Here is a 25,699-nt window from a genome sequence, read left to right as displayed (position 1 = left end):
TCTACAAATACCTACGTGTCTGGTTAGACTGTAAACTCTCCTTCCAGACTCACATTAACATCTCCAAACCAAAATTAAATCTAGAATCGGCCTCCTATTTCGCAACAAAGCCTCCTTCACTCATGCTGCCAAACATACCCTCGTAAAACTGACTATCCTACCGATCCTTGACTTCGGCGATGTCATTTACAAAATAGCCTCCAACAGTCTACTCAGCAAATTGGATGCAGTCTATCACAGTGCCATCCGTTTTGTCACCAAAGGCCCATACGCTACCCACCACTGCAACCTGTATGCTTTCATTGGCTGGCCCTCGCTTCATATTCGTTGCCAAACCCACTGGCTCCAGGTCATCTATAAGTCTTTGCTAGGTAAAGCCCCGCCTTATCTCAGCTCACTGGTCACCATAGCAGCACCCACTCGTAGCACGCGCTCCAGCAGGTATATTTCACTGGTCACCCCCAAAGCCAATTCCTCATTTGGCCGCCTTTCCTTCCAGTTTTCTGCTGCCAATGACTGGAACGAATTGCAAGCGGGAGACTCATATCTCCCTTACTAGCTTTAAGCATCAGCTGTCAAAGCAGCTCACAGATCACTACACCTGTACATAGCCCATCTGTAAATAGCCCATCCAACTACCTCATCCCCATACTGTTCTTTTTTTTCTTCTCCTTTGCATCCCAGTATCTCTACTTGCACATTCATCTTCTGCACATCTATCACTCCAGTGTTTAATTGCTAAATTGTAATTATTTCGCCACTATGGCCTATGTATTGCCTTACTTCCGTTATCTTACCTCATTAGGTCACACTGTATATAGATTTTTTTATATTGTGTTATTGACTGTATGTTTGTTTATTCCATGTGTAACTCTGTGTTGTTGTATGTGTCGCACTGCTTTGCTTTATCTTGGCCAGGTCGCAGTTGTAAATGAGAACTTGTTCTCAACTAGCCTACCTGGTTAAATAAAGGAGAAATAAATAAAATAAATGAAGTGGGCAGAGGAACTTAAAACTGCTGACTCTCTCCATTGCAGTCTCATTGATGTGGATCGGACATGTTCTGTCTGCTTCCTAAAGTCAACAATCAACTCCTTTGTTTTGCTAACATTGAGGGAGAGATTGTTGTCTTGTCACAATACAAAGCCTCCTATAGTATCTACAAAACAAGAAAATAACAAGGCCTCAATATAATATAGGCATTATGGAAATATCTGCAGATTTCAGCACAGCCTTCAATAGCCTGAATAGGCTACACTTTGCAAAATAATACTCTACGAATGTCATGCTATTACATGTAAATGAACAGTATACATACATAAACCAAATGAGTGACAAGTTTAGATGTAATAATACTGTATAATAGCCTGGAAGTCTTTTAGACATACTTGCATTTGCTCAGTGAAATGATGAAATGAAGAACATTGTCAGACATGGTTTCAACTTATTCAACATGCGCTTCAACAAGTGAATTCATGTCAGAGTTCTTCCCTGGACAAGTTTTGCCCAAAGGGCATACTTTATTAGTGTCAGTGTGCAATGCTGTCAGAGACTCTTTTCCTCCTGTTAATTTCGTCTCCAGTCAAGTTTATTTCTCGCTGAAAATTACCTTCCTGGCTCCTTCTCACTGCGTGTGTGTGTGTGTCTGACTGTGACCTCCCACGTTTTCTTTTTTTCTGCTAAAATGTTCCTTCTGGTCTATTTCCTCGTCACGGATCACGGAAGAGGGACAACCCTCCTCTCTGATGTCTGCCCCTCTGAAGAGTTACACACAAGTGTGTGTGTAGAGAGCTACAGCGAGAGACACACAATCTTAGCCTCGAAGTTCAGTTATTGGAACGCATTTCCAGCTCGCTCTGATATCAGAGAAGTTGAAGGAATGTGGACTATTTCTCGAGGAATTGCCCGTGAGGATTAACTCGCGATAAGAAATCGGCGCCCGTGCTTGTGTTTGACCGTGGACGGGAGTATATGTCTGGCATATGAACCTGCTCCGTGTTCTGTAGCCGCAGAGCTCATGCATGGTGGGTTTGAGACAGGCAGTTTGCTCCAGTCCAACTTCACAGTAAAAAGCAAATCGGGTGAAATGATGCGAACGGCACGAAAGTTTTAAGCAAACTTTTATTTGAGTCTCTAGGGAAAACACGAGTAGCTAATTGGTCTCTTTTCAGAACAGTAAATTGTCCTTCCACGTTTGGGATTTTAGTTTACGGTTTGCAAACGCCACGGACAGAATGAACATCTGTGGGCGCGTGGTACTTGCGCTGTTGCTCGCGCTGCTGGTGGGCTTTACCGGGGGCACACAAGCCCAAGTGGTGTCCGCCAAGGTGATGCGGTCTTCAAACGTGAGGCGAGATGGTGAGTCCCAGTTTTTGATTTGTGTAAGTCCATTTTGTGTGAATGTACAGTAACAAGTTTTATAACAACAAAACAACTGGTGTTTAGGACAAACTGTCTGTAAACTATAATGGATGGTAATATGGTAACTCTTATTAGTGAATTGAGTTCTGATCAAAATGGATTTATACTTGCAATTGTTTTGTTACAGATGACATTGAAAGAGGTCCTTATGAACAATGTCGGTTAATTAGGCCTAGACACATCAGACTTCTACAATGCATTGTAAAATATCCACATTAACAATACTCAATTGAATTATAAAACAATGAAAGGTGAATATAGAAGAGTAGACGTTGAATGTAATCTTGATAGACAGACCTGTCAGGAAAAGCCAAGATGTTGTTTCATCTAGTGGTGTATATGTCTTAGTCAGTGGTAACAAATGACCTGGCTACTCCTGGGAAGTGAGCTTTTTGTGTTGACCTGTTCAAATGACCTAGACACTCTATTGTTACTTTGTCTGAGAGAGAGACAGAGTGGAGGCGCGGAGGCAGATGAGAGGGAAGGTAAGACAGAGAGGTGATGGAGAGTGGAGGCAGATGAGAGGGAAGGTAAGACAGAGAGGTGATAGAGAATGGAGGCAGATGAGAGGGAAGGTCAGACAGAGAGGTGATAGAGAGTGGAGGCAGATGAGAGGGGAGGTAAGACAGAGAGGTGATAGAGAGTGGAGGCAGATGAGAGGGAAGGTCAGACAGAGAGGTGATAGAGAGTGGAGGCAGATGAGAGGGAAGGTAAGACAGAGAGGTGATAGAGAGTGGAGGCAGATGAGAGGGGAGGTAAGACAGAGAGGTGATAGAGAGTGGAGGCAGATGAGAGGGAAGGTAAGACAGAGAGGTGATAGAGTGGAGGCAGATGAGAGGGAAGGTAAGACAGAGAGGTGATAGAGTGGAGGCAGATGAGAGGGAAGGTAAGACAGAGAGGTGATAGAGTGGAGGCAGATGAGAGGGAAAGTCAGACAGAGAGGTGATAGAGAGTGGAGGCAGATGAGAGGGAAGGTAAGACAGAGAGGTGATAGAGTGGAGGCAGATGAGAGGGAAGGTAAGACAGAGAGGTGATAGAGTGGAGGCAGATGAGAGGGAAGGTAAGACAGAGAGGTGATAGAGTGGAGGGCAGATGAGAGGGAAGGTAAGACAGAGAGGTGATAGAGAGTGGAGGCAGATGAGAGGGAAGGTAAGACAGAGAGGTGATAGAGTGGAGGCAGATGAGAGGAAAGGTAAGACAGAGAGGTGATAGAGTGGAGGCAGATGAGAGGGGAGGTAAGACAGAGAGGTGATAGAGAGTGGAGGCAGATGAGAGGGGAGGTAAGACAGAGAGGTGATGGAGAGTGGAGGCAGATGAGAGGGGAGGTAAGACAGAGAGGTGATAGAGAGTGGAGGCGCGGAGGCAGATGAGAGGGAAGGTAAGACAGAGAGGTGATGGAGAGTGGAGGCAGATGAGAGGGAAGGTAAGACAGAGAGGTGATAGAGTGGAGGCAGATGAGAGGGAAGGTAAGACAGAGAGGTGATAGAGAGTGGAGGCAGATGAGAGGGAAGGTAAGACAGAGAGGTGATAGAGAGTGGAGGCAGATGAGAGGGGAGGTAAGACAGAGAGGTGATAGAGAGTGGAGGCAGATGAGAGGGGAGGTAAGACAGAGAGGTGATAGAGAGTGGAGGCAGATGAGAGGGGAGGTAAGACAGAGAGGTGATAGAGAGTGGAGACAGATGAGAGGGAAGATTAGACAGAGAGGTGATAGAGTGGAGGCAGATGAGAGGGAAGGTAAGACAGAGAGGTGATAGAGAGTGGAGGCAGATGAGAGGGAAGGTAAGACAGAGAGGTGATAGAGTGGAGGGCAGATGACAGGGAAGGTAAGACAGAGAGGTGATAGAGAGTGGAGGCAGATGAGAGGGAAGGTCAGACAGAGAGGTGATGGAGAGTGGAGGCAGATGAGAGGGAAGGTAAGACAGAGAGGTGATGGAGAGTGGAGGCAGATGAGAGGGGAGGTAAGACAGAGAGGTGATAGAGAGTGGAGGCGCGGAGGCAGATGAGAGGGGAGGTAAGACAGAGAGGTGATAGAGTGGAGGCAGATGAAAGGGAAGGTAAGACAGAGAGGTGATAGAGTGGAGGCAGATGAGAGGGAAGGTAAGACAGAGAGGTGATAGAGTGGAGGCAGATGAGAGGGAAGGTAAGACAGAGAGGTGATAGAGTGGAGGCAGATGAGAGGGGAGGTAAGACAGAGAGGTGATGGAGAGTGGAGGCAGATGAGAGGGGAGGTAAGACAGAGAGGTGATAGAGAGTGGAGGCGCGGAGGCAGATGAGAGGGAAGGTAAGACAGAGAGGTGATAGAGAGTGGAGGCAGATGAGAGGGGAGGTAAGACAGAGAGGTGATAGAGAGTGGAGGCAGATGAGAGGGAAGGTAAGACAGAGAGGTGATGGAGAGTGGAGGCAGATGAGAGGGAAGGTAAGACAGAGAGGTGATAGAGAGTGGAGGCAGATGAGAGGGAAGGTCAGACAGAGAGGTGATAGAGAGTGGAGGCAGATGAGAGGGAAGGTAAGACAGAGAGGTGATAGAGAGTGGAGGCAGATGAGAGGGGAGGTAAGACAGAGAGGTGATAGAGAGTGGAGGCAGATGAGAGGGAAGGTCAGACAGAGAGGTGATAGAGAGTGGAGGCAGATGAGAGGGAAGGTAAGACAGAGAGGTGATAGAGAGTGGAGGTAGATGAGAGGGGAGGTAAGACAGAGAGGTGATAGAGAGTGGAGGCAGATGAGAGGGAAGGTCAGACAGAGAGGTGATAGAGAGTGGAGGCAGATGAGAGGGGAGGTAAGACAGAGAGGTGATAGAGAGTGGAGGCAGATGAGAGGGAAGGTAAGACAGAGAGGTGATGGAGAGTGGAGGCAGATGAGAGGGAAGGTAAGACAGAGAGGTGATGGAGAGTGGAGGCAGATGAGAGGGAAGGTAAGACAGAGAGGTGATGGAGAGTGGAGGCAGATGAGAGGGAAGGTAAGACAGAGAGGTGATAGAGAGTGGAGGCAGATGAGAGGGAAGGTAAGACAGAGAGGGTGATGGAGAGTGGAGGCAGATGAGAGGGGAGGTAAGACAGAGAGGTGATAGAGAGTGGAGGCAGATGAGAGGGGAGGTAAGACAGAGAGGTGATAGAGTGGAGGCAGATGAGAGGGAAGGTAAGACAGAGAGGTGATAGAGTGGAGGCAGATGAGAGGGAAGGTCAGACAGAGAGGTGATAGAGTGGAGGCAGATGAGAGGGAAGGTAAGACAGAGAGGTGATAGAGTGGAGGCAGAGGAGAGGGGAGGTAAGACAGAGAGGTGATAGAGAGTGGAGGCAGATGAGAGGGAAGGTAAGACAGAGAGGTGATAGAGAGTGGAGGCAGATGACAGGGAAGGTAAGACAGAGAGGTGATAGAGTGGAGGCAGATGAGAGGGAAGGTCAGACAGAGAGGTGATAGAGAGTGGAGGCAGATGAGAGGGGAGGTAAGACAGAGAGGTGATAGAGAGTGGAGGCAGATGAGAGGGGAGGTAAGACAGAGAGGTGATAGAGAGTGGAGGCAGATGAGAGGGAAGGTAAGACAGAGAGGTGATAGAGAGTGGAGGCAGATGAGAGGGGAGGTAAGACAGAGAGGTGATAGAGAGTGGAGGCAGATGAGAGGGGAGGTAAGACAGAGAGGTGATAGAGAGTGGAGGCAGATGAGAGGGGAGGTAAGACAGAGAGGTGATAGAGAGTGGAGGCAGATGAGAGGGAAGGTCAGACAGAGAGGTGATAGAGTGGAGACAGATGAGAGGGAAGGTTAGACAGAGAGGTGATAGAGTGGAGGCAGATGAGAGGGAAGGTAAGACAGAGAGGTGATAGAGAGTGGAGGCAGATGAGAGGGAAGGTAAGACAGAGAGGTGATAGAGTGGAGGCAGATGACAGGGAAGGTAAGACAGAGAGGTGATAGAGAGTGGAGGCAGATGAGAGGGAAGGTCAGACAGAGAGGTGATGGAGAGTGGAGGCAGATGAGAGGGAAGGTAAGACAGAGAGGTGATAGAGTGGAGGCAGATGAGAGGGAAGGTAAGACAGAGAGGTGATAGAGTGGAGGCAGATGAGAGGGGAGGTAAGACAGAGAGGTGATGGAGAGTGGAGGCAGATGAGAGGGGAGGTAAGACAGAGAGGTGATAGAGAGTGGAGGCGCGGAGGCAGATGAGAGGGGAGGTAAGACAGAGAGGTGATAGAGTGGAGGCAGATGAAAGGGAAGGTAAGACAGAGAGGTGATAGAGTGGAGGCAGATGAGAGGGAAGGTAAGACAGAGAGGTGATAGAGTGGAGGCAGATGAGAGGGAAGGTAAGACAGAGAGGTGATAGAGTGGAGGCAGATGAGAGGGGAGGTAAGACAGAGAGGTGATGGAGAGTGGAGGCAGATGAGAGGGGAGGTAAGACAGAGAGGTGATAGAGAGTGGAGGCGCGGAGGCAGATGAGAGGGAAGGTAAGACAGAGAGGTGATAGAGAGTGGAGGCAGATGAGAGGGGAGGTAAGACAGAGAGGTGATAGAGAGTGGAGGCAGATGAGAGGGAAGGTAAGACAGAGAGGTGATGGAGAGTGGAGGCAGATGAGAGGGAAGGTAAGACAGAGAGGTGATAGAGAGTGGAGGCAGATGAGAGGGGAGGTAAGACAGAGAGGTGATAGAGAGTGGAGGCAGATGAGAGGGAAGGTCAGACAGAGAGGTGATAGAGAGTGGAGGCAGATGAGAGGGAAGGTAAGACAGAGAGGTGATAGAGAGTGGAGGCAGATGAGAGGGGAGGTAAGACAGAGAGGTGATAGAGAGTGGAGGCAGATGAGAGGGAAGGTCAGACAGAGAGGTGATAGAGAGTGGAGGCAGATGAGAGGGAAGGTAAGACAGAGAGGTGATAGAGAGTGGAGGCAGATGAGAGGGGAGGTAAGACAGAGAGGTGATAGAGAGTGGAGGCAGATGAGAGGGAAGGTCAGACAGAGAGGTGATAGAGAGTGGAGGCAGATGAGAGGGGAGGTAAGACAGAGAGGTGATAGAGAGTGGAGGCAGATGAGAGGGAAGGTAAGACAGAGAGGTGATGGAGAGTGGAGGCAGATGAGAGGGAAGGTAAGACAGAGAGGTGATGGAGAGTGGAGGCAGATGAGAGGGAAGGTAAGACAGAGAGGTGATGGAGAGTGGAGGCAGATGAGAGGGAAGGTAAGACAGAGAGGTGATGGAGAGTGGAGGCAGATGAGAGGGGAGGTAAGACAGAGAGGTGATAGAGAGTGGAGGCAGATGAGAGGGGAGGTAAGACAGAGAGGTGATAGAGTGGAGGCAGATGAGAGGGAAGGTAAGACAGAGAGGTGATAGAGTGGAGGCAGATGAGAGGGAAGGTAAGACAGAGAGGTGATAGAGTGGAGGCAGATGAGAGGGAAGGTCAGACAGAGAGGTGATAGAGTGGAGGCAGATGAGAGGGAAGGTAAGACAGAGAGGTGATAGAGTGGAGGCAGATGAGAGGGGAGGTAAGACAGAGAGGTGATAGAGAGTGGAGGCAGATGAGAGGGAAGATAAGACAGAGAGGTGATAGAGAGTGGAGGCAGATGACAGGGAAGGTAAGACAGAGAGGTGATAGAGAGTGGAGGCAGATGAGAGGGGAGGTAAGACAGAGAGGTGATAGAGAGTGGAGGCAGATGAGAGGGGAGGTAAGACAGAGAGGTGATAGAGTGGAGGCAGATGAGAGGGAAGGTAAGACAGAGAGGTGATAGAGTGGAATGAAAGAGGGAATGAAAGGCTAGGGAATGAAAGGCTAGGGAATGAAAGGCTAGGGCATGAAAGGCTAGGGCATGAAAGGCTAGGGAATGAAAGGCTAGGGAATGAAAGGCTAGGGCTAGGGAAAGAAGAGGGGGAAAGAGACTGAAAGGGCGAGAGACATCATTTAGGACATAGGGCACAGGCAGCAGCAGGAGGAGAGAGAGTACCAGTTGAGTTTTCTGACCTGTGAATATAGTTGACCTGGTGGTCCTCAGTGTTGTAGAACCACAGTAACATTGTCCTCAGTGTTGTAGAACCACAGTAACATTGTCCTCAGTGTTGTAGAACCACAGTGACATTGTCCTCAGTGTTGTAGAACCACAGTGACATTGTCCTCAGTGTTCTAGAACCACAGTAACATTGTCCTCAGTGTTCTAGAACCACAGTAACATTGTCCTCAGTGTTGTAGAACCACAGTAACATTGTCCTCAGTGTTCTAGAACCACAGTAACATTGTCCTCAGTGTTGTAGAACCACAGTAACATTGTCATCAGTGTTCTAGAACCACAGTGACATTGTCCTCAGTGTTCTAGAACCACAGTAACATTGTCCTCAGTGTTCTAGAACCACAGTAACATTGTCCTCAGTGTTGTAGAACCACAGTAACATTGTCCTCAGTGTTCTAGAACCACAGTAACATTGTCCTCAGTGTTCTAGAACCACAGTAACATTGTCCAGAGTGTTGTAGAACCACAGTAACATTGTCCTCAGTGTTCTAGAACCACAGTAACATTGTCCTCAGTGTTGTAGAACCACAGTAACATTGTATGTATGTCGTATGTATGTACAGTTGAAGTCAGAAGTTTACATACACTTAGGTTGGAGTCATTAAAATTCGATTTTCAACCACTCCACAAATGTCTTGTTAACGAACTATAGTTTTGGCAGGTTGGTTAGGACATCTACTTTGTGCATGACACAAGTCATTTTTCCAACAATTGTTTACAGACAGATTATTTAACTTATAATTCACTGTATCACAATTCCAGTGGGTCAGAAGTTTACATACACTAAGTTGACTGTGCCTTTAAACAGCTTGGAAATTCCAGAATATGATGTCATGGCTTTAGAAGCTTCTGATGGGCTGATTGACATCATTTGAGTCAATTGGAGGCGTACCTGTGGATGTATTTCAAAGCCAACCTTCAAACTCAGTGCCTCTTTGGTTGACATCATGGGAAAATCAAAAGAAATCAGCCAAGACCTCAGAAGAAAAATTGTAGACCTCCACAAGTCTGGTTCATCCTTGGGAGAAATTTCCAAATGCCTGAAGGTACCACGTTCATCTGTACAAAGAATAGTACGCAAGTATAAACACCATGGGACCACACAGCCGTCATACTGCTCAGGGAGTAGACGCGTTCTGTCTCCTAGAGATGATCGTACTTTGGTTCGAAAAGTGCAAATCAATCCCAGAACAACAGCAAAGGGCCTTGTGAAGATGCTGGAGGAAACACTTACAAAACTATCTATATCCAAAGTAAAACGAGTCCTATATCGACATAACCTGAAAGACCGCTCAGCAAGGAAGAAGCCACTGCTCCAAAACCGCCATTAAAAAAGCCAGACTACGGTTTGCAACTGCACATGGGGACAAAGATCGTACTTTTTGGAGAAATGTCCTCTGGTCTGATGAAACAAAAATAATTATGTTTGGCCATAATGACCATTGTTATGTTTGGAGGAAAAAGGTGTTCTTTGGCTTGCAAGCATCCCCCATCCCAACCATGAAGCATGGGGGTGGCAGCATCATGTTGTGGGGGTGCTTTGCTGCAGGAGGGACTGGTGCACTTCACAAAATAGATGGCTCATGAGGAAGGAAAATTACGTGGATATATTGCAGCAACATCTCAAGACATCAGTCAGGAAGTTAAAGCTTGGTCGCAAATGGGTCTTCCAAATGGACAATGACCCCAAACATACTTCCAAAGTTGTGGCAAAATGGCTTAAGGACAACAAAGTCAAGGTATTGGAGTGGCCATCACAAAGCCCTGACCTCAATCCTACAGAACTTTTTTGGCCAGAACTGAAAAGCGTGTCCGAGCAAGGAGGCCTACAAACCTGACTCAGTTACACCAGCTCTGTCAGGAGTAATGGGCCAAAATTCACCCAATTTATTGTGGGAAGCTTGTGGAAGTCTACCCAAAACGTTTGACCCAAGTTAAATAATTTAAAGGCAATGCTACCAAATACTAATTGAGTGTATGTAAACTTCTGACCCACTGGGAATGTGATGAAAGAAATTAAAGCTGAAATAAATCATTTTCTCTACTATTATTCTGACATTTCACATTCTTAAAATAAAGTGTTGATCCTAACTTACCTAAAACAGGGAATTGTTACTAGGATTAAATGTCAGGAATTGTGAAAAACTGAGTTTAAATGTATTTGGTTAGGTGTATGTAAACTTCCAACTTCAACTGTATATACATTTTTTAATGGTATCATTTATTTTATTTTTTTTTAAATAAAGAAAATGAATGTGCTTCGTTTGCATAAATACACTGGACTACATTAACGTAAATGGGTCGAAAAGGGCAGCAACAACCATCAGAATCTTGCTCTGCCTACAGTACCTGCACAGTCTTGACAGCCTCATTCATTTCTGTTGTCACATTCTTTTGCATAGTCCCACAAGTGTATCACTAGCAGGATATCCTCAGATTAAAAGTCAACAGGCTTGGCTGTAAATAACACCTATCTCTACACACACACACACACACACACACACACACACACACACACACACACACACACACACACACACACACACACACACACACACACACACACACACACACACACGCACACACACACCTGTCTCTACAGACTTTACATTGTTTGCAAGATCAGACATAATACCTCTATAATCCCAGTGTTCATTTTTGGAAGTTGCTTTAATTTCATTGCATCTAATTTGTTAACATTTCGTCTTTATTAAATTACTACTTCTTTTTTTTTCTCACAAAAACGTAACATTGGTCAAAATAAAGTAGTCTGTCTTGTGGTGTCGAGACGATGTGTTGAATGTCTGATGCAGCTTTAGCGTTCTTATAGATGTAACGGAAATATAATGTATTCCATTGAGCCCAATTCAGAAATTCCCGAGTGTGTCTGACCGGTTTCCGCAGGCGTGGCGTTAACAGGCATGGCGTTAACAGGCGTGGCGTGAACAGGCATGGCGTCAACAGGCACGGCGTTAACAGGCACGGCGTTAACAGGCATGGCGTTAACAGGCATGGCGTTAACAGGCATGGCGTCAACAGGCACGGCGTTAACAAGCATGGCGTTAACAGGCATGGCGTCAACAGGCACGGCGTTAACAGGCACGGCGTTAACAGGCACGGCGTTAACAGAAATAACAGGCATGGCGTTAACAGAAACAACAGGCACGGCGTTAACAGAAACAACAGGCATGGCGTTAACAGAAACAACAGGCACGGCGTTAACAGGCATGGCGTTAACAGAAACAACAGGCATGGCGTTAACAGAAACAACAGGCACGGCATTAACAGAAACAACAGGCGTGGCGTTAACAGAAACAACAGGCACGGCGTTAACAGAAACAACAGGCACGGCGTTAACAGAAACAACAGGCATGGCGTTAACAGAAACAACAGGCATGGCGTTAACAGAAACAACAGGCACGGCGTTAACAGGCATGGCGTTAACAGGCACGGCGTTAACAGGCATGGCGTTAACAGAAACAACAGGCGTGGCGTTAACAGAAACAACAGGCATGGCGTTAACAGAAACAACAGGCATGGCGTTAACAGAAACAACAGGCACGGCGTTAACAGGCACGGCGTTAACAGGCATGGCGTTAACAGAAACAACAGGCATGGCATTAACAGAAACAACAGGCATGGCGTTAACAGAAACAACAGGCACGGCGTTAACAGGCACGGCGTTAACAGAAACAACAGGCACGGCGTTAACAGGCATGGCGTTAACAGAAACAACAGGCATGGCGTTAACAGAAACAACAGGCATGGCGTTAACAGAAACAACAGGCACGGCGTTAACAGAAACAACAGGCACGGCGTTAACAGGCACGGCGTTAACAGGCATGGCGTTAACAGAAAAAAGTATGAAAGAGTCGCAGGAGTAAAATGAAAGCGATCAACCTATTGAGATTTAAGTGACAAGTGAATTTTTCACCCCTCAAACACAGGAAATAGATATATGAAAAACACAGATCCTTAGATGGGCGGGGCATGATCAGCATTGAACAAACACATCATTTGGTATAGCGTGTGTGTGTATGTGCTTTTGGTTGGCAAGCTCTGTCACACGGCGCATGCAGGATTTACCCCCAAGGTTTCTCCTGTGTTGTTTAGCGTTGTATTCACACTCCCCTCCTCACCATAAGTGTGTGTGTGTGTGTGCGTGTGTGTGCGTGTGTGTGCGTGTGTGTGTGTGTGTGTGTGTGCGTGTGTGTGCGTGTGTGTGCGTGTGTGTGTGTGCGTGGTAAACAATATTTGGCCTTTGTGTTCAAAGCAACCCATTACCTTCACCGAGGAGACAGCAGAAGAGAGAGAGACACACACACACAGAGAGAGCGAGAGAGACATAAAAACACACACACACACACACAGAAAGAGCGAGAGACATATATACACACACAGACAGAGAGACATATATACACACACAGACAGAGAGACATATATACACACACAGACAGAGAGACATATATACACACACAGAGAGAGACATATATACACACACAGAGAGAGAGAGACATATATACACACACAGAGAGAGAGACATATATACACACACAGAGAGAGACACATATATACACACACAGAGAGAGAGACACATATACACACACAGAGAAAGAGACATATACACACACAGAGAGAGAGACATATACACACACAGAGAGAGAGACATATATACACACACAGAGAGAGAGACACATATACACACACAGAGAAAGAGACATATACACACACAGAGAGAGAGACATATACACACACAGAGAGAGAGACATATACACACACACAGAGACACATATACACACCACACACAAACACACACACAGACACACACACACACAGAGAGAGACACACAGAGACATACACACACACACAGACATACACACACACAGAGAGACACAGAGAGAGAGAAATACACACACACAGAAAGACACAGACACGCACACAGAGAAAGAGAGAGACACACACACACACATATATAGAGAGAGGCGCACGCACAGAGACACATGCAGAGAGAGAGAGTGACATACACTCACTGACAAACTCCCACCCTCCTCATGAAAAGTGTTTTTAATTTATTAAAGACACCATAAAGAAAAGAGGCCCACCTCTCTCATCTCCCTCTCTGGTCTACACCATTGCATATCGCTCTGTACGTCCCCACCTTTTATCTGGCTGATTTCTTCCTCAATCTCTCCATCTTTCTTTCTCTTCTTTAATCAAAGGCTGCTTCCGCTGCGGGTCTCAGAGCAAATCTAATGGCAAAGAGTGTTTGCACGTAGCACACACACTGACAACAGTCTGTTTAGACATCAAAGTCTGCTGAAGAATGTAAGGCTGTTCCGGAATGTAAGGGAGGCTGTTCCGGAATGTAAGGGAGGCTGTTCCGGAATGTAAGGGAGACTGTTCCGAAATGTAAGGGAGGCTGGATGGAATGTAAGGGAGGCTGTTCCGGAATGTAAGGGAGGCTGGATGGAATGTAAGGGAGGCTGTTCCGGAATGTAAGGGAGGCTGGATGGAATGTAAGGGAGGCTGTTCCGGAATGTAAGGGAGGCTGGATGGAATGTAAGGGAGGCTGGATGGAATGTAAGGGAGGCTGGATGGAATGTAAGGGAGGCTGGATGGAATGTAAGGGAGGCTGGATGGAATGGAACTCTGTTAGGCGGTGTCCAGGGCCATATAAAATGATATCTAGGGCCCTCTTTTTTTCTTTCAGCACTGAGCAAATTTCTGGTCTGCTGAGCCCAAACTTGAACATTGTGAAAATTCTGTGCAACTTCCAACGCACATTTACTGTGAACATATTTTCTTCTTCTTGAACTGCGCTGTTGGTTAAGGGCTTGTCAGTAAGCATTTCACAGTAAAACCTACACTTGTTGTATTCGGCGCAAGTGAAAAATAAAGTTTGATGTGAACATAGGCTGTACCCACTTTAAGTTACAGTTTTAACAGTGGCCAAGTAGGCTACTGTGGCTATTTGATCATAATATAGGCCTACCATCAAAAACAGTGGAGAAAATGCAATCACATTTTAACATTGAAATAGCAGTTCTATCATTCAGCCTACAGTAGCAGCCAATGTATGGTGTTCAATGAAGCCCTACATTCCATGAGACTTTTGAAATAAAATAAAAACACGCAGGGCTATATCCTGTTTATCCATTTGTCCTTCAGACAAGGAGGTGACTGAAAATGTTGTTGTGTTGTTTGATGCAAGAAACCACTTTACAAAATAAAATATATTATTATTCCCATAGCATTATTACAGAGAATCAGACAAATTATACTACCCTCTGCCTATTGGCTACTTAGATTATTCAAGCCTGTCTCAAAATACAACACTGCCCCTTTAAGACAAAAAAAGGCTCTTTATCTGACTCACTTTTCAAAGATGTCTAGAAATGTACAGGTTTTGTGCTCAGTCACTCCCCTACTGCTGACTACAAATGATCTAGAACTGGCCTAATAACTCACTAACTAGCAAATGATATGAACAAAATGTGCACATGTGACATGTATCTCTTCCTTTGATTTACATTTACATTTTAGTCATTTAGCAGACGCTCTTATCCAGAGCGACTTACAGTAGTGAATGCATACATTTCATTTCATGCATTTTTTTTTTTTTTTGGTACTGACCCCCCGTGGGAATTGAACCCACAACCCTGGCGTTGCAATTAACACGACTTAAAAAATGTAAGCCTATGCAACATTAACCAATGTGAGCAGGACTAGCGGTGTCGTTTGACTTAACAAACGAGGATCGGATGTCGTCAACCTTCTTTTCAAAATGGTTGACAAAGTCACCACATACTGGCTTTGCTTGAGTTTCCTTGCCAATGCATTGTTGTTCGGGCTATTTCAAAATGTGAGGTAGGCTATATGATCACACCTGTAATAGATCCGTTGTATTACTTGTGAAGCACAGCTGAGTGAGCATACATTTAAATCATTTTTTCATTTTACTGGGCTGATGGTGCCTCCTTCTGATGGTGAGTCTCAGCGGAGGGAGAGAGCAGCAGACTGAGGGTCCGTCTCTCAACATCCTTCCTCTCTCCCTTTCCTCCGCTGACACTGACCAAAAAGGGACACCATCTTCCAGCCGATGGTGAAACTCGAATCGTACCGCATTATTTCTGCCTCATGCACAAATTCATGTTGTTACTCCTATGGACCAGGAATGCCTTGGAATCGGCCAGTCGATTGCGATCGACCGATTTGGTGAGCACTGCTCTAGAAAGTTGAGTAAATGTCAATCTCTGCTTCTCTCTGGGGGCTGATACTTCAGTCTCGGGGGGGTCCGCAGCTTAGAGGGAACATTGTCTAGGGTCCTATAAAATGATATATAGGGCAGTAGAGGCTCCTCAGAGGAGGACCATCCTCCCCAGTGAATTTCATAGAAGTCTCAATCCCTGAAAGGTGAAACTATAAACTATACCAAGTATATTCACATGTCACCAAATAATACTATTCCAAATATATTCACACATCACCAAATATATTCACACGTCACCAAATAATACTATTCCAAATATATTCACATGTCACCAAGTAATGGATCAAACACTGTTTTGCAATGGTCTATAGTAGCCAGAGCTGTACTCTGTAGGGTAGCACCGTGGTGTAGGGTAGAGGTACTCTGTAGGGTAGCACCGTGGTGTAGGGTAGAGGTACTCTGTAGGGTAGCACTGTGGTGTAGGGTAGAGGTACTCTGTAAGGTAGCAAGTGGTGTAGGGTAGAAAAACTCTGTAGGGTAGAACCGTGGTCTAGGGTAGAGGTACTCTGTAAGGTAGCAAGTGGTGTAGGGTAGAAGAACTCTGTAGGGTAGGACCGTGGTGTAGGGTAGAACCAGGGTGTAGGGTAGAAGACCTCTGTAGGGTAGAACCGTGGTGTAGGGTAGAAGAACTCTGTAGGGTAGAACCGTGGTGTAGGGTAGCACTGTGGTGTAGGGTAGAACCGTGGTGTAGGGTAGAATAACTCTGTAGGGTAGCACTGTGGTGTAGGGTAGAGGTACTCTGTAGGGTAGCACCGTGGTGTAGGGTAGAGGTACTCTGTAGGGTAGCACCGTGGTGTAGGGTAGAGGTACTCTGTAGGGTAGCACTGTGGTGTAGGGTAGAGGTACTCTGTAAGGTAGCAAGTGGTGTAGGGTAGAAAAACTCTTTAGGGTAGAACCGTGGTCTAGGGTAGAGGTACTCTGTAAGGTAGCAAGTGGTGTAGGGTAGAAGAACTCTGTAGGGTAGGACCGTGGTGTAGGGTAGAACCGTGGTATAGGGTAGAAGAACTCTGTAGGGTAGCACCGTGGTGTAGGGTAGCACTGTGGTGTAGGGTAGAACCGTGGTGTAGGGTAGAATAACTCTGTAGCGTAGCACCGTGGTGTAGGGTAGCACTGTGGTGTAGGGTAGCACCGGGGTGTAGGGTAGAATAACTCTGTAGGGTAGCACTGTGGTGTAGGGTAGGAGAACTCTGTAGGGTAGAACCGTGGTGTAGGGTAGAATAACTCTGTAGGGTAGCACTGTGGTGTAGGGTAGGAGAACTCTGTAGGGTAGAACCGTGGTGTAGGGTAGAAGAACTCTGTAGGGTAGCACCGTGGTGTAGGGGTAGCACCGTGGTGTAGGGTAGAGGAACTCTGTAGGGTAGAACCGGGGTGTAGGGTAGAATAACTCTGTAGGGTAGCACCGTGGTTTAGGGTAGGAGAACTCTGTAGGGTAGAACCGTGGTGTAGGGTAGAAGAACTCTGTAGGGTAGCACCGTGGTGTAGGGTAGCACCGTGGTGTAGGGTAGCACCGTGGTGTAGGGTAGCACCGTGGTGTAGGGTAGCACCGTGGTGTAGGGTAGAGGAACTCTGTAGGGTAGAACCGTGGTGTAGGGTAGAGGAACTCTGTAGGGTAGAACTGTGGTGTAGGGTAGTACTCTGTAGGGTAGACCCGTGGTGTAGGGTGTAGGGTAGCACCGTGGTGTAGGGTAGAATAACTCTGTAGGGTAGCACCGTGGTGTAGGGTAGAGGTACTCTGTAGGGTAGCACCGTGGTGTAGGGTAGAAGAACTCTGTAGGGTAGGACCGTGGTGTAGCAGGAGCAGTGGCGACCCATCATTCAGGGCAGATGCTCCACATTTTTAGCTAAAATAAATAAAACAATTGAAAAAATGTATATGTTATTTTGGCATTAATACGTGTCACATATTAGTTTGCAAACAATGTAAAAAAAAATAGTAATCGGAATCATTGATTTAATAAAGCCGTATACAAACATGGTCTCTTTTTGTTTTCTTGAGTAAGGCAGCTCCAAAATGCAGGTGTTTCAGCCTAGCTCAGGGCTTTCTGTGGAGGTGGGGCAGCCAGCGGAAAATACGGAGCGTAGGGGTTGGTAATGTTCTCTAGTTGCGCCTTGATTAACTCAGTGTTCTGTCACTCGTGGGGACAGTGCGTCACCGCCAAGTCTAAGGGTAGGCCTTTGGTGCTGCCATAGAGTTACATTAGAAGTGCCCATTCAAGAAGGCTCAACGTCATTGGCCACACATAAAATAACGTCAAATCATGTTAGATCTACAGCAGCTTGGATTGGACTGATCATGTCAATTTCATACTTTCAAAATCTTAGCTAGCAGTCATCATCATGAGTTAAATCCACAATCTACTGGCAAATCCTTTTTACTCCATGTCATATGAAGAGAAATTATAGATAACTTATCGGTGCTCATCGGCCATTGCACATAAACATTACACAACAAGTTGGAAATTGCAAATTCAACAATGAGTAGTTTGGAAGGAATCCGTGACAGTGGTTATCTGCAAGCATTGCAAAGCAATCACTAGCCTGATATTCAGTGGATTGGATGTGTGGTCCCAAATTTGGGATTAAATGTCTCTTTTTTCCAAGTTTTTAAATTGATTAACATTCAACATTGGCCATGCTGTCAATGAAGCATAATTTGTGCCGCACTCAAAACAACTGTTAACTCGAAACTGGACTTCAGTGAGTTCAAGACAAGTGGGAATTCCGGACAAAACGAGCTCTGACTGGGAAATACGTTTTGAACGGGCATCCAACCTGAAGATTGATGACTTCATCATGATTCGACCTTGTTTTTTCCCGAATTCCCAGTTGTCTTGAAAGCACCATAAATCCAGCCAGACTTTGATGACAACATTTACCCAAGAAGACTCGATGTCGGAATCGCTGCCAAAGGTGCTTCAACAAAGTACTCAGTAAATGGTCTGAATACTCATGTAAAGTTGAATAATTTAATACAAATTCTAAAAACCTGTTTTTGCTTTGTCATTATGGGGTATCGTGTGTAGATTGATTAGGTGGGTAAAAAACGATTTAATCCATTTTAGAATAAGGCTGTAACGTAACAAAATGTTGAAAAAAAAGGTCTAGAGGTCTGAATACTTTCCGAATGCACTGTACTTTTTCCCTGACACACAAAAGTACTTTTTACATTTCAAATGCTGAGGCAGGACAGCAACAGTCCAATTCACATACCTAGCAATATAACGAATTGTCATCCCTACTGCTTCTGATCTGGCGGACTCACTAAACATAAATAGTGCATTTGTCAATTATGTCTGAGTGTGGGAATGTGCCCCTGTCCGTCTCTAAATAAATGCAATTGTTGCGTCTGGTTTGCTTAACACAAGGAATTTGATGTATAGCATTTACTTTTTACTTTTACTGAAGTTTGACAATTTTCCACCACTGGGTTAAGGGTTAGTACTGTTGGTAGTTGGTTGAATTGTTACTGATAGTCCATCTGTAGATGACCTACAGACTATCCAAATAAAGTGTTACAGAAAATTCAAATGAATTATAAGACATGAACAAAATGCATCAGTGATTCATATATTCCTGTAACTTTTTGAAACAGCACAGGAATTCCCCTGTCTGTGTGTATGTCTACTTTGTGTAGCCGTTAGCGATGATGCTAATGCTAACTATCTTCTGGTAGAGATGGAAAGGCTTTCCCAAAAAACCTTCTCAATTAAATGTTAACTACAAAGTAGCCTGCCTGGCAGAATGACATCAGGATTATTTTCCTCAATCCAGTGGCCATTTGTTTTGCCAACTCTGAAATCACATGAATGATACAGGATCATTGCTAACCAAACAACTGTCTCTTGCTGGTTCACACTTGCAATAAAACCTAACTACACCCCAAAATCCATAATCTCTTCTATTTTCCCCAGACCTCAAAAGTGGTCTCCAGATGTGGTCTAATCAATGTTGTGGACTTAAAACATGCTAAAAAACCATGAGCTGATGAACACCAGAAAAATTAGTTTGTGTGGAGGTGCTGACTAACGGCAAATAAACTATCAAAATAAAGTCTCACACTCCATGTATAAACTCCCAGCAATTTAATGGGTATTTACCAACGTTTCGGCATCACTGTGCCGTCCTCATAAAATGTCGTTTTTCTATATAAAAAAAGTGTGTTTTTTGAGAGCGAAAACCAGAAATAAAATGGGGAAAATGGAAAACCTGGAAAAACCAAACTAAGAAAGTGGAACTTTGGAAAAAACGGAATCCGGCACAAAACATTATAGGGCCCTACTTTTCTTACTGAAATAGTTTCAGTATGTGATGTCATCAGTCTTGGCTGAGTCTGGGGACTATGGGTGGCCTCTTCTCTCCAAGAAAAACACAAACATGCATACACCCACAGGCATGCTCACATACTCTACCACTGGAGTGAAAGACTCCAAACCATGGTTCTGAAGTGATTGTGATGGTCTATAGGTATACCTGTACTAGAGGTCGACCGATTATTATTTTTTTCAACGCCGATACCCATTATTAGAGGACCAAAAAAAGCCTATCGATTGATCGGACAATATATATATATTTGTAATAATGACAATTACAACAATACCGAATTAACACTTTTATTTTAACTTAATATAATACATAAATAAAATCAATTTAGTCTCTAATAAATAATGAAACATGTTCAATTTGATTTAAATAATGCAAAAACACAGTGTTGGAGAAGAAAGTAAAAGTGCAATATGTGCCATGTCAAAAAGCTAAAGTTTAAGTTCCTTGCGCAGAACATGAGAACATATGAAAGCCGGTGGTTCCTTTTAACATGAGTCTTCAATATTCCCAGTTAAGAAATTTTAGGTTGTAGTTATTATGGGAATTATAGAACTATTTCTCTCTCTACCTGTAACGGCTGTCGTGAGAGAGAGTAGACCAAGGTGCAGCGGAGTTAGTGTTCATCATTGAATATTTAATAAAGAAAGAACACTATACAAACAAAACAAGAAAACCGACAGCCAAACAGTCTTGTCAGGTGCAAAACACTAACAGAAACAATTACCCACAAAACCCAAAGGAAAAACATGCTCCTTATGTGTGACTCCCAATCAACAACAACGAACTTCAGCTGTGCCTGATTGGGAGCCACACACGGCTCAAAACAAAGAAATACAAAAACCCTAGAAAAAGAACATAGAACGCCCACCCAATGTAACACCCTGGCCTAACCAAAATAAAGAACAAAAAAAAACCTCTCTATGGCCAGGGCGTTACACTACCATTTGTATTTCATATACCTTTGACTATTGGATGTTCTTATAGGCACTTTAGTATTGCCAGCCTAATCTCGGGAGTTGATAGGCTTGAAGTCATAAACAGTCCTGTGCTTCAAGAATTGCGAAGAGCTGCTGGCCAACGCAGGAAAGTGCTGTTTGAATGAATGCTTACGAGCCTGCTGTTGCCTACCACCGCTCAGTCAGACTGCGCTATCAAATATCAAATCATAGAATTAATTATAATATAATAAACACACAGAAATACGAGCCTTAGGTCATTAATATGGTCAAATCCGGAAACTATCATTTCGAAAACAAAACGTTTATTCTTTCAGTGAAATACGGAACAGTTCCGTATTGTATCTAACGGATGGCATCCCTAAGTCTAAATATTCCTGTTACATTGCACAACCTTCAATGTTATGTAATAATTATGTACAATTCTGGCAAATTAATTACTGTCTTTGTTAGGAAGAAATGGTCTTCACACAATTCGCAACGAGCCAGGCGGCCCAAACTGCTGCATATACCCTGACTCTGCTTGCACTGAACGCAAGAGAAGTGACACAACTTCCCTAGTTAATATTGCCTGCTAACATGAATTTCTTTTAACAACATATGCAGGTTTAAAAAAATATACTTGTGTATTGATTATAAGAAAGGCATTGATGTTTATAGTTAGGTGCATTGATGCAACGATTGTGCTTTTTTCGCGAATGCGCTTGTTAAATCATCATCCGTTTGGCGAAGTTGGCTGTGATTCGATGATAAATTAACAGGCACCACATTGATTATATGCAACGCACGACAAGCTAGATAAACTAGTAATATCATCAACCATGTGTAGTTAACTAGTGATTATGTTAAGCTTGATTGTTTTTTATAAGATAAGTTTAATGCTGGCAAGCAACTTACCTTGGCTCCTTGCTGCACTCGTGTAACAGGTGGTCAGCCTGCCACGCAGTCTCCTCGTGGAGTGCAATGTAATCAGCCATAATCGGCGTCCAAAAATGACGATTTACCGATTGTTATGAAAACTTGAAATCGGCCCTAATTAATCGGCCATGTCGATTAATCGGTCGACCTCTAACCTGTACCCTCGCACACTGACTCGGTACCGGTACACCCTGTATATAGCCTCGTTATTGTTATGTTATTGTGTTACTTTTTATTATTTTGATTTGTTTTACTTTAGTGTATTTTGTACATATTTTCTTAACTCTTCTTGAACTGCACTGTTGGTTAAGAGCTTGTAAGTAAGCATTTCACAGTAAAGTCTACACGTGTTGTATTCGGCGCAAGTGACAAATAAAGTTTGATTTGGTTTGACACTTGGGTGTGTGTGTCTCCTTTGTGGAGGGAAGGGAGGAGGTCTGTAAAGTCGTCTGAACTCCAGAAACTCATGAGTCATTGATTAGAGTGAGCTAAACTGGGACAACCCTACACACACACACACACACACACACACACACACACACACACACACACACACACACACACACACACACACACACACACACACACACACACACACACACACACACATACGACTTTACAGGAACACTCCTCCCAGGGAATCCCCGGTTAACACACACACACCGTGCCAAAGTGTAACAGCCAAAGATCCCCCACCCCTAGACTTTGGAACCATTGTTTTCCTCTCCTCTATGTAGACAACAGGGTGGCGTGGAGAGGCTGAAAACGCCGGTCTACACTGAGTAATGGAACTGACGATAGAAGAGAGAAAGAGGGTGTGTGTGTGTGTGTGTGTGTGTGTGTGGGGTGGAGGGTTCCTCTATCCTTGTGGGGACCTAAAATCCCCCAATGTCCCCACAAGGATGGTTAAACAAGGAAAATTATCCCTCGTGGGGACATTTCTCACATCCCCTTGAGGACAAAGGCTATCCTAAGCTTAGGGGTTAGGTTTAGGATTCGGGTTAAAATTAGGGTAAGGTTTGGAGTTAGGTTTAGGGTTAGGGAAAATAGGATTTTGAATGGAAATGAATTTTAGGTCCCCACGAGGATAGAAGAACAAAACATGTGTGTGTTTCTGTGCTTAGCATCTGGGTTATTAGCATGCCAGTTTTAACTTTCTTTAGTTTTGAATCTGAGAGGAGAGGAGTAAGGGTAAGCGAAAGGTGTCACAGCATCTTAGTAGTGCCTTGTCAGCTTTGGGCCAGAGCCATCTGGTGACACTATAGCGAAACACTGATGAGGGAGGATGGAGGGATTCAAGAGAGGGTTAAAGAAGGTAGACGGATGAAAGACAGGCATAGAAAGAAGGTGAGAGAGGCCGTCCTTCAAGTTATACATACAGCTTACGAGGACATAGAATGGGGAGGGAGGGAGCAACAGAAGAAGAAAAAAGAGCGAGTTTTTTGCCATGTTATAATCCTTGACCAGTGGTCCTGACAGAGAGGGGAGTGCGCGCACGCGCTAACTTGGTTTGACAGAAATAAAGCTGATGAGTCAGTAGGAGGAAGGGATGAGAGGGGGAAGAGAGAGATAGAGACAACTTGGTTTGACAGAAATAAAGCTGACATGACATCAATTTCTAACTGCCTGATGAGAAGGAGAAAGTGCTGATCACACTGTGTGTCACGTTCCTGTATGCTTTTCCCTACTTCAGCATGGATGCATTCATTTAGTGACTTTCTCTCTTCCTCTCTCTCTCTCCCTGTCTTCCTCTCTTTCTCCCTCTTCCTCTCTCTCTCTCCCTTTCCCCCATACTGAGAGTTAGCTGCTGTGTAGTGGAATTCTGAACGATAAAACACGACAGAAATGGTGAGAACACCATAAATTACAGAAATGGGGAGAACACCATAAATTACAGAAATGGGGAGAACACCATAAATTACAGAAATGGGGAGAACACCATAAATTACAGAAATGGGGAGAACACCATAAATTACAGAAATGGGGAGAACACCATAAATTACAGAAATGGGGAGAACACCATAAATTACAGAAATGGGGAGAACACCATAAATTACAGAAATGGGGAGAACACCATAAATTACAGAAATGGGGAGAACACCATAAATTACAGAAATGGGGAGAACACCATAAATTACAGAAATGGGGAGAACACCATAAATTACAGAAATGGGGAGAACACCATAAATTACAGAAATGGGGAGAACACCATAATTACAGATATGACGGGAAGTGTTGATCTGAAGACAGGAAGCCCATCACAACTGTGTGCGAGAGATTACTGTTTGTGTGTGTGTGTCTATCTCTGTATAATAGCTGACTCCATTAGAGACTGATACTTCTGTCACTCTGACAATAATAGCTTTACCTCAGTTGAAAGAGACCTTCTATCCGGTCGCACGCACAAACAAACGCCACCTGGCTGGTCCTGTCAGTCCAGCAGTGTTCTAGTCACATGCTGTGTATACACGCTTTAGGAAGGAATCCCTAACATAGAGAAAGTCTCATTGGAATGCTAGCGGAAGTCTGTCTGTGATCCCTCTCCCTTTTTATCCAGCATAGCCCAGTCCCTGCAGAGGTAAAGAGAGAATAGAGAGAGGCTCCGATTGGTTTAATTCCATTAGCTGCACTTGTACATAGGGCACACTCCACACTAAAACTGTACTTGACACTAAAGCACTCATCTCCCCTTAGCTGGAAAAATGAATCCCATTGGTGGAGAGAGGTTAGACTGTCTCACAGCCAGCCATGAACACTACTTAATCCCACCACACACACATTTTACATTTACATTTTACATTCACACGCAAACACACACACACACACACACACAGTTTTAACACAGGCACACACTGTTTTAAAGGCCACCTAAGTAGCTTGATGACATCGTAAAATAAGAATTCTCAGAACAGAATGATTTCAGCAGAATCCTCTCGCTCACACACACACACACACACACACACACACACACACACACACACACACACACACACACACACACACACACACACACACACACACACACACACACACACACACACACACACACACACACACACACACACATTAGGGCACAGAGGATAAAAGTACATTACACACGTCCTCATAACCCCCTACAAAGGAGCAATTTTAGGCTAATCCAAAACACCACAAGATGTGTGGCGTGCTCCATTCGCCGCACTTAGGGGGGTGAGAAAGTGTGACCGTGTGCGTGAATGTGTGTGCACATATGTGTGCGCACGTGTGTTTCTTTTAAACATAAATGAATGTCCATTGACACGGACAGTGAGAGGGTTACACAAACACAGTGGCAAGCTAGAAGCATGTTTACTGAACTAATTCATTATTTTCATGTACTCAGATACCCAGGAGGGGATTGAGGACGGAGGGAGGGTTGGAGGGAGGAAGGAGGGAGGGAGGGAGGGAGGGAGGAGGAAGGAGGAGGAAGGAGGAAGGAGGGAGGAGGGAGGGAGGGAGGAAGGAGGGAGGGAGGCAGATGGGAAGAAGGGATGCAGATAAGAAGGAAGGGAGGGATGCAGATAAGAAGGAAGGAAGGAAGGAAGGAAGGAAGGAAGGAAGGAAGGAAGGAAGGAAGGAAGGAAGGAAGGAAGGAAGGAAGGAAGGAAGGAAGGAAGGGAGGCAGGCAGGCAGGCAGGCAGGCAGGCAGGGAGGGAGGAAGGAAGGGAGGGAGGCAAATAGGAAGGAAGGAAGGGAGGGAGGCAGATAGGGAGGGAGGCAGATAGGAAGGAAGGAAGGAAAGGAGGGAGGGAGGCAGATAGGAAGGAAGGGAGGGAGGAGGATAGGAAGGAAGGGAGGGAGGAGGATAGAAAGGAAGGGAGG

General features: G+C 45.0%; 2 protein-coding genes across 2 annotated transcripts in view; both read left to right on the top strand.

Moving 5' to 3' along the window:
* Positions 1-1,761: 1,761 nt before the first annotated feature.
* LOC115206602 (platelet-derived growth factor D) overlaps positions 1,762-25,699 on the top strand; it is a 79,899-nt gene continuing 55,961 nt past the window's right edge. The window contains exon 1 of the mRNA XM_029773748.1: positions 1,762-2,358. Coding sequence (XP_029629608.1) covers positions 2,235-2,358 — 124 coding nt within the window. The 5' untranslated portion in view covers positions 1,762-2,234. The remainder of the gene's footprint in view (positions 2,359-25,699) is intronic.
* LOC115206604 (uncharacterized) lies at positions 11,379-12,347 on the top strand. Its single transcript, XM_029773750.1, has 2 exons — positions 11,379-11,980; positions 12,092-12,347. Exons 1-2 carry the CDS (start codon positions 11,389-11,391, stop codon positions 12,274-12,276), a joined length of 777 nt encoding a protein of 258 aa, XP_029629610.1. The 5' UTR covers positions 11,379-11,388; the 3' UTR covers positions 12,277-12,347.

This window comes from Salmo trutta, chromosome 13 (genome assembly GCF_901001165.1).
Source record: "Salmo trutta chromosome 13, fSalTru1.1, whole genome shotgun sequence".
Classification (NCBI taxonomy): domain Eukaryota; kingdom Metazoa; phylum Chordata; class Actinopteri; order Salmoniformes; family Salmonidae; genus Salmo; species Salmo trutta.
Note: the sequence above shows the minus strand (reverse complement) of the source record. Positions and strands in the feature narration are given on the sequence as shown.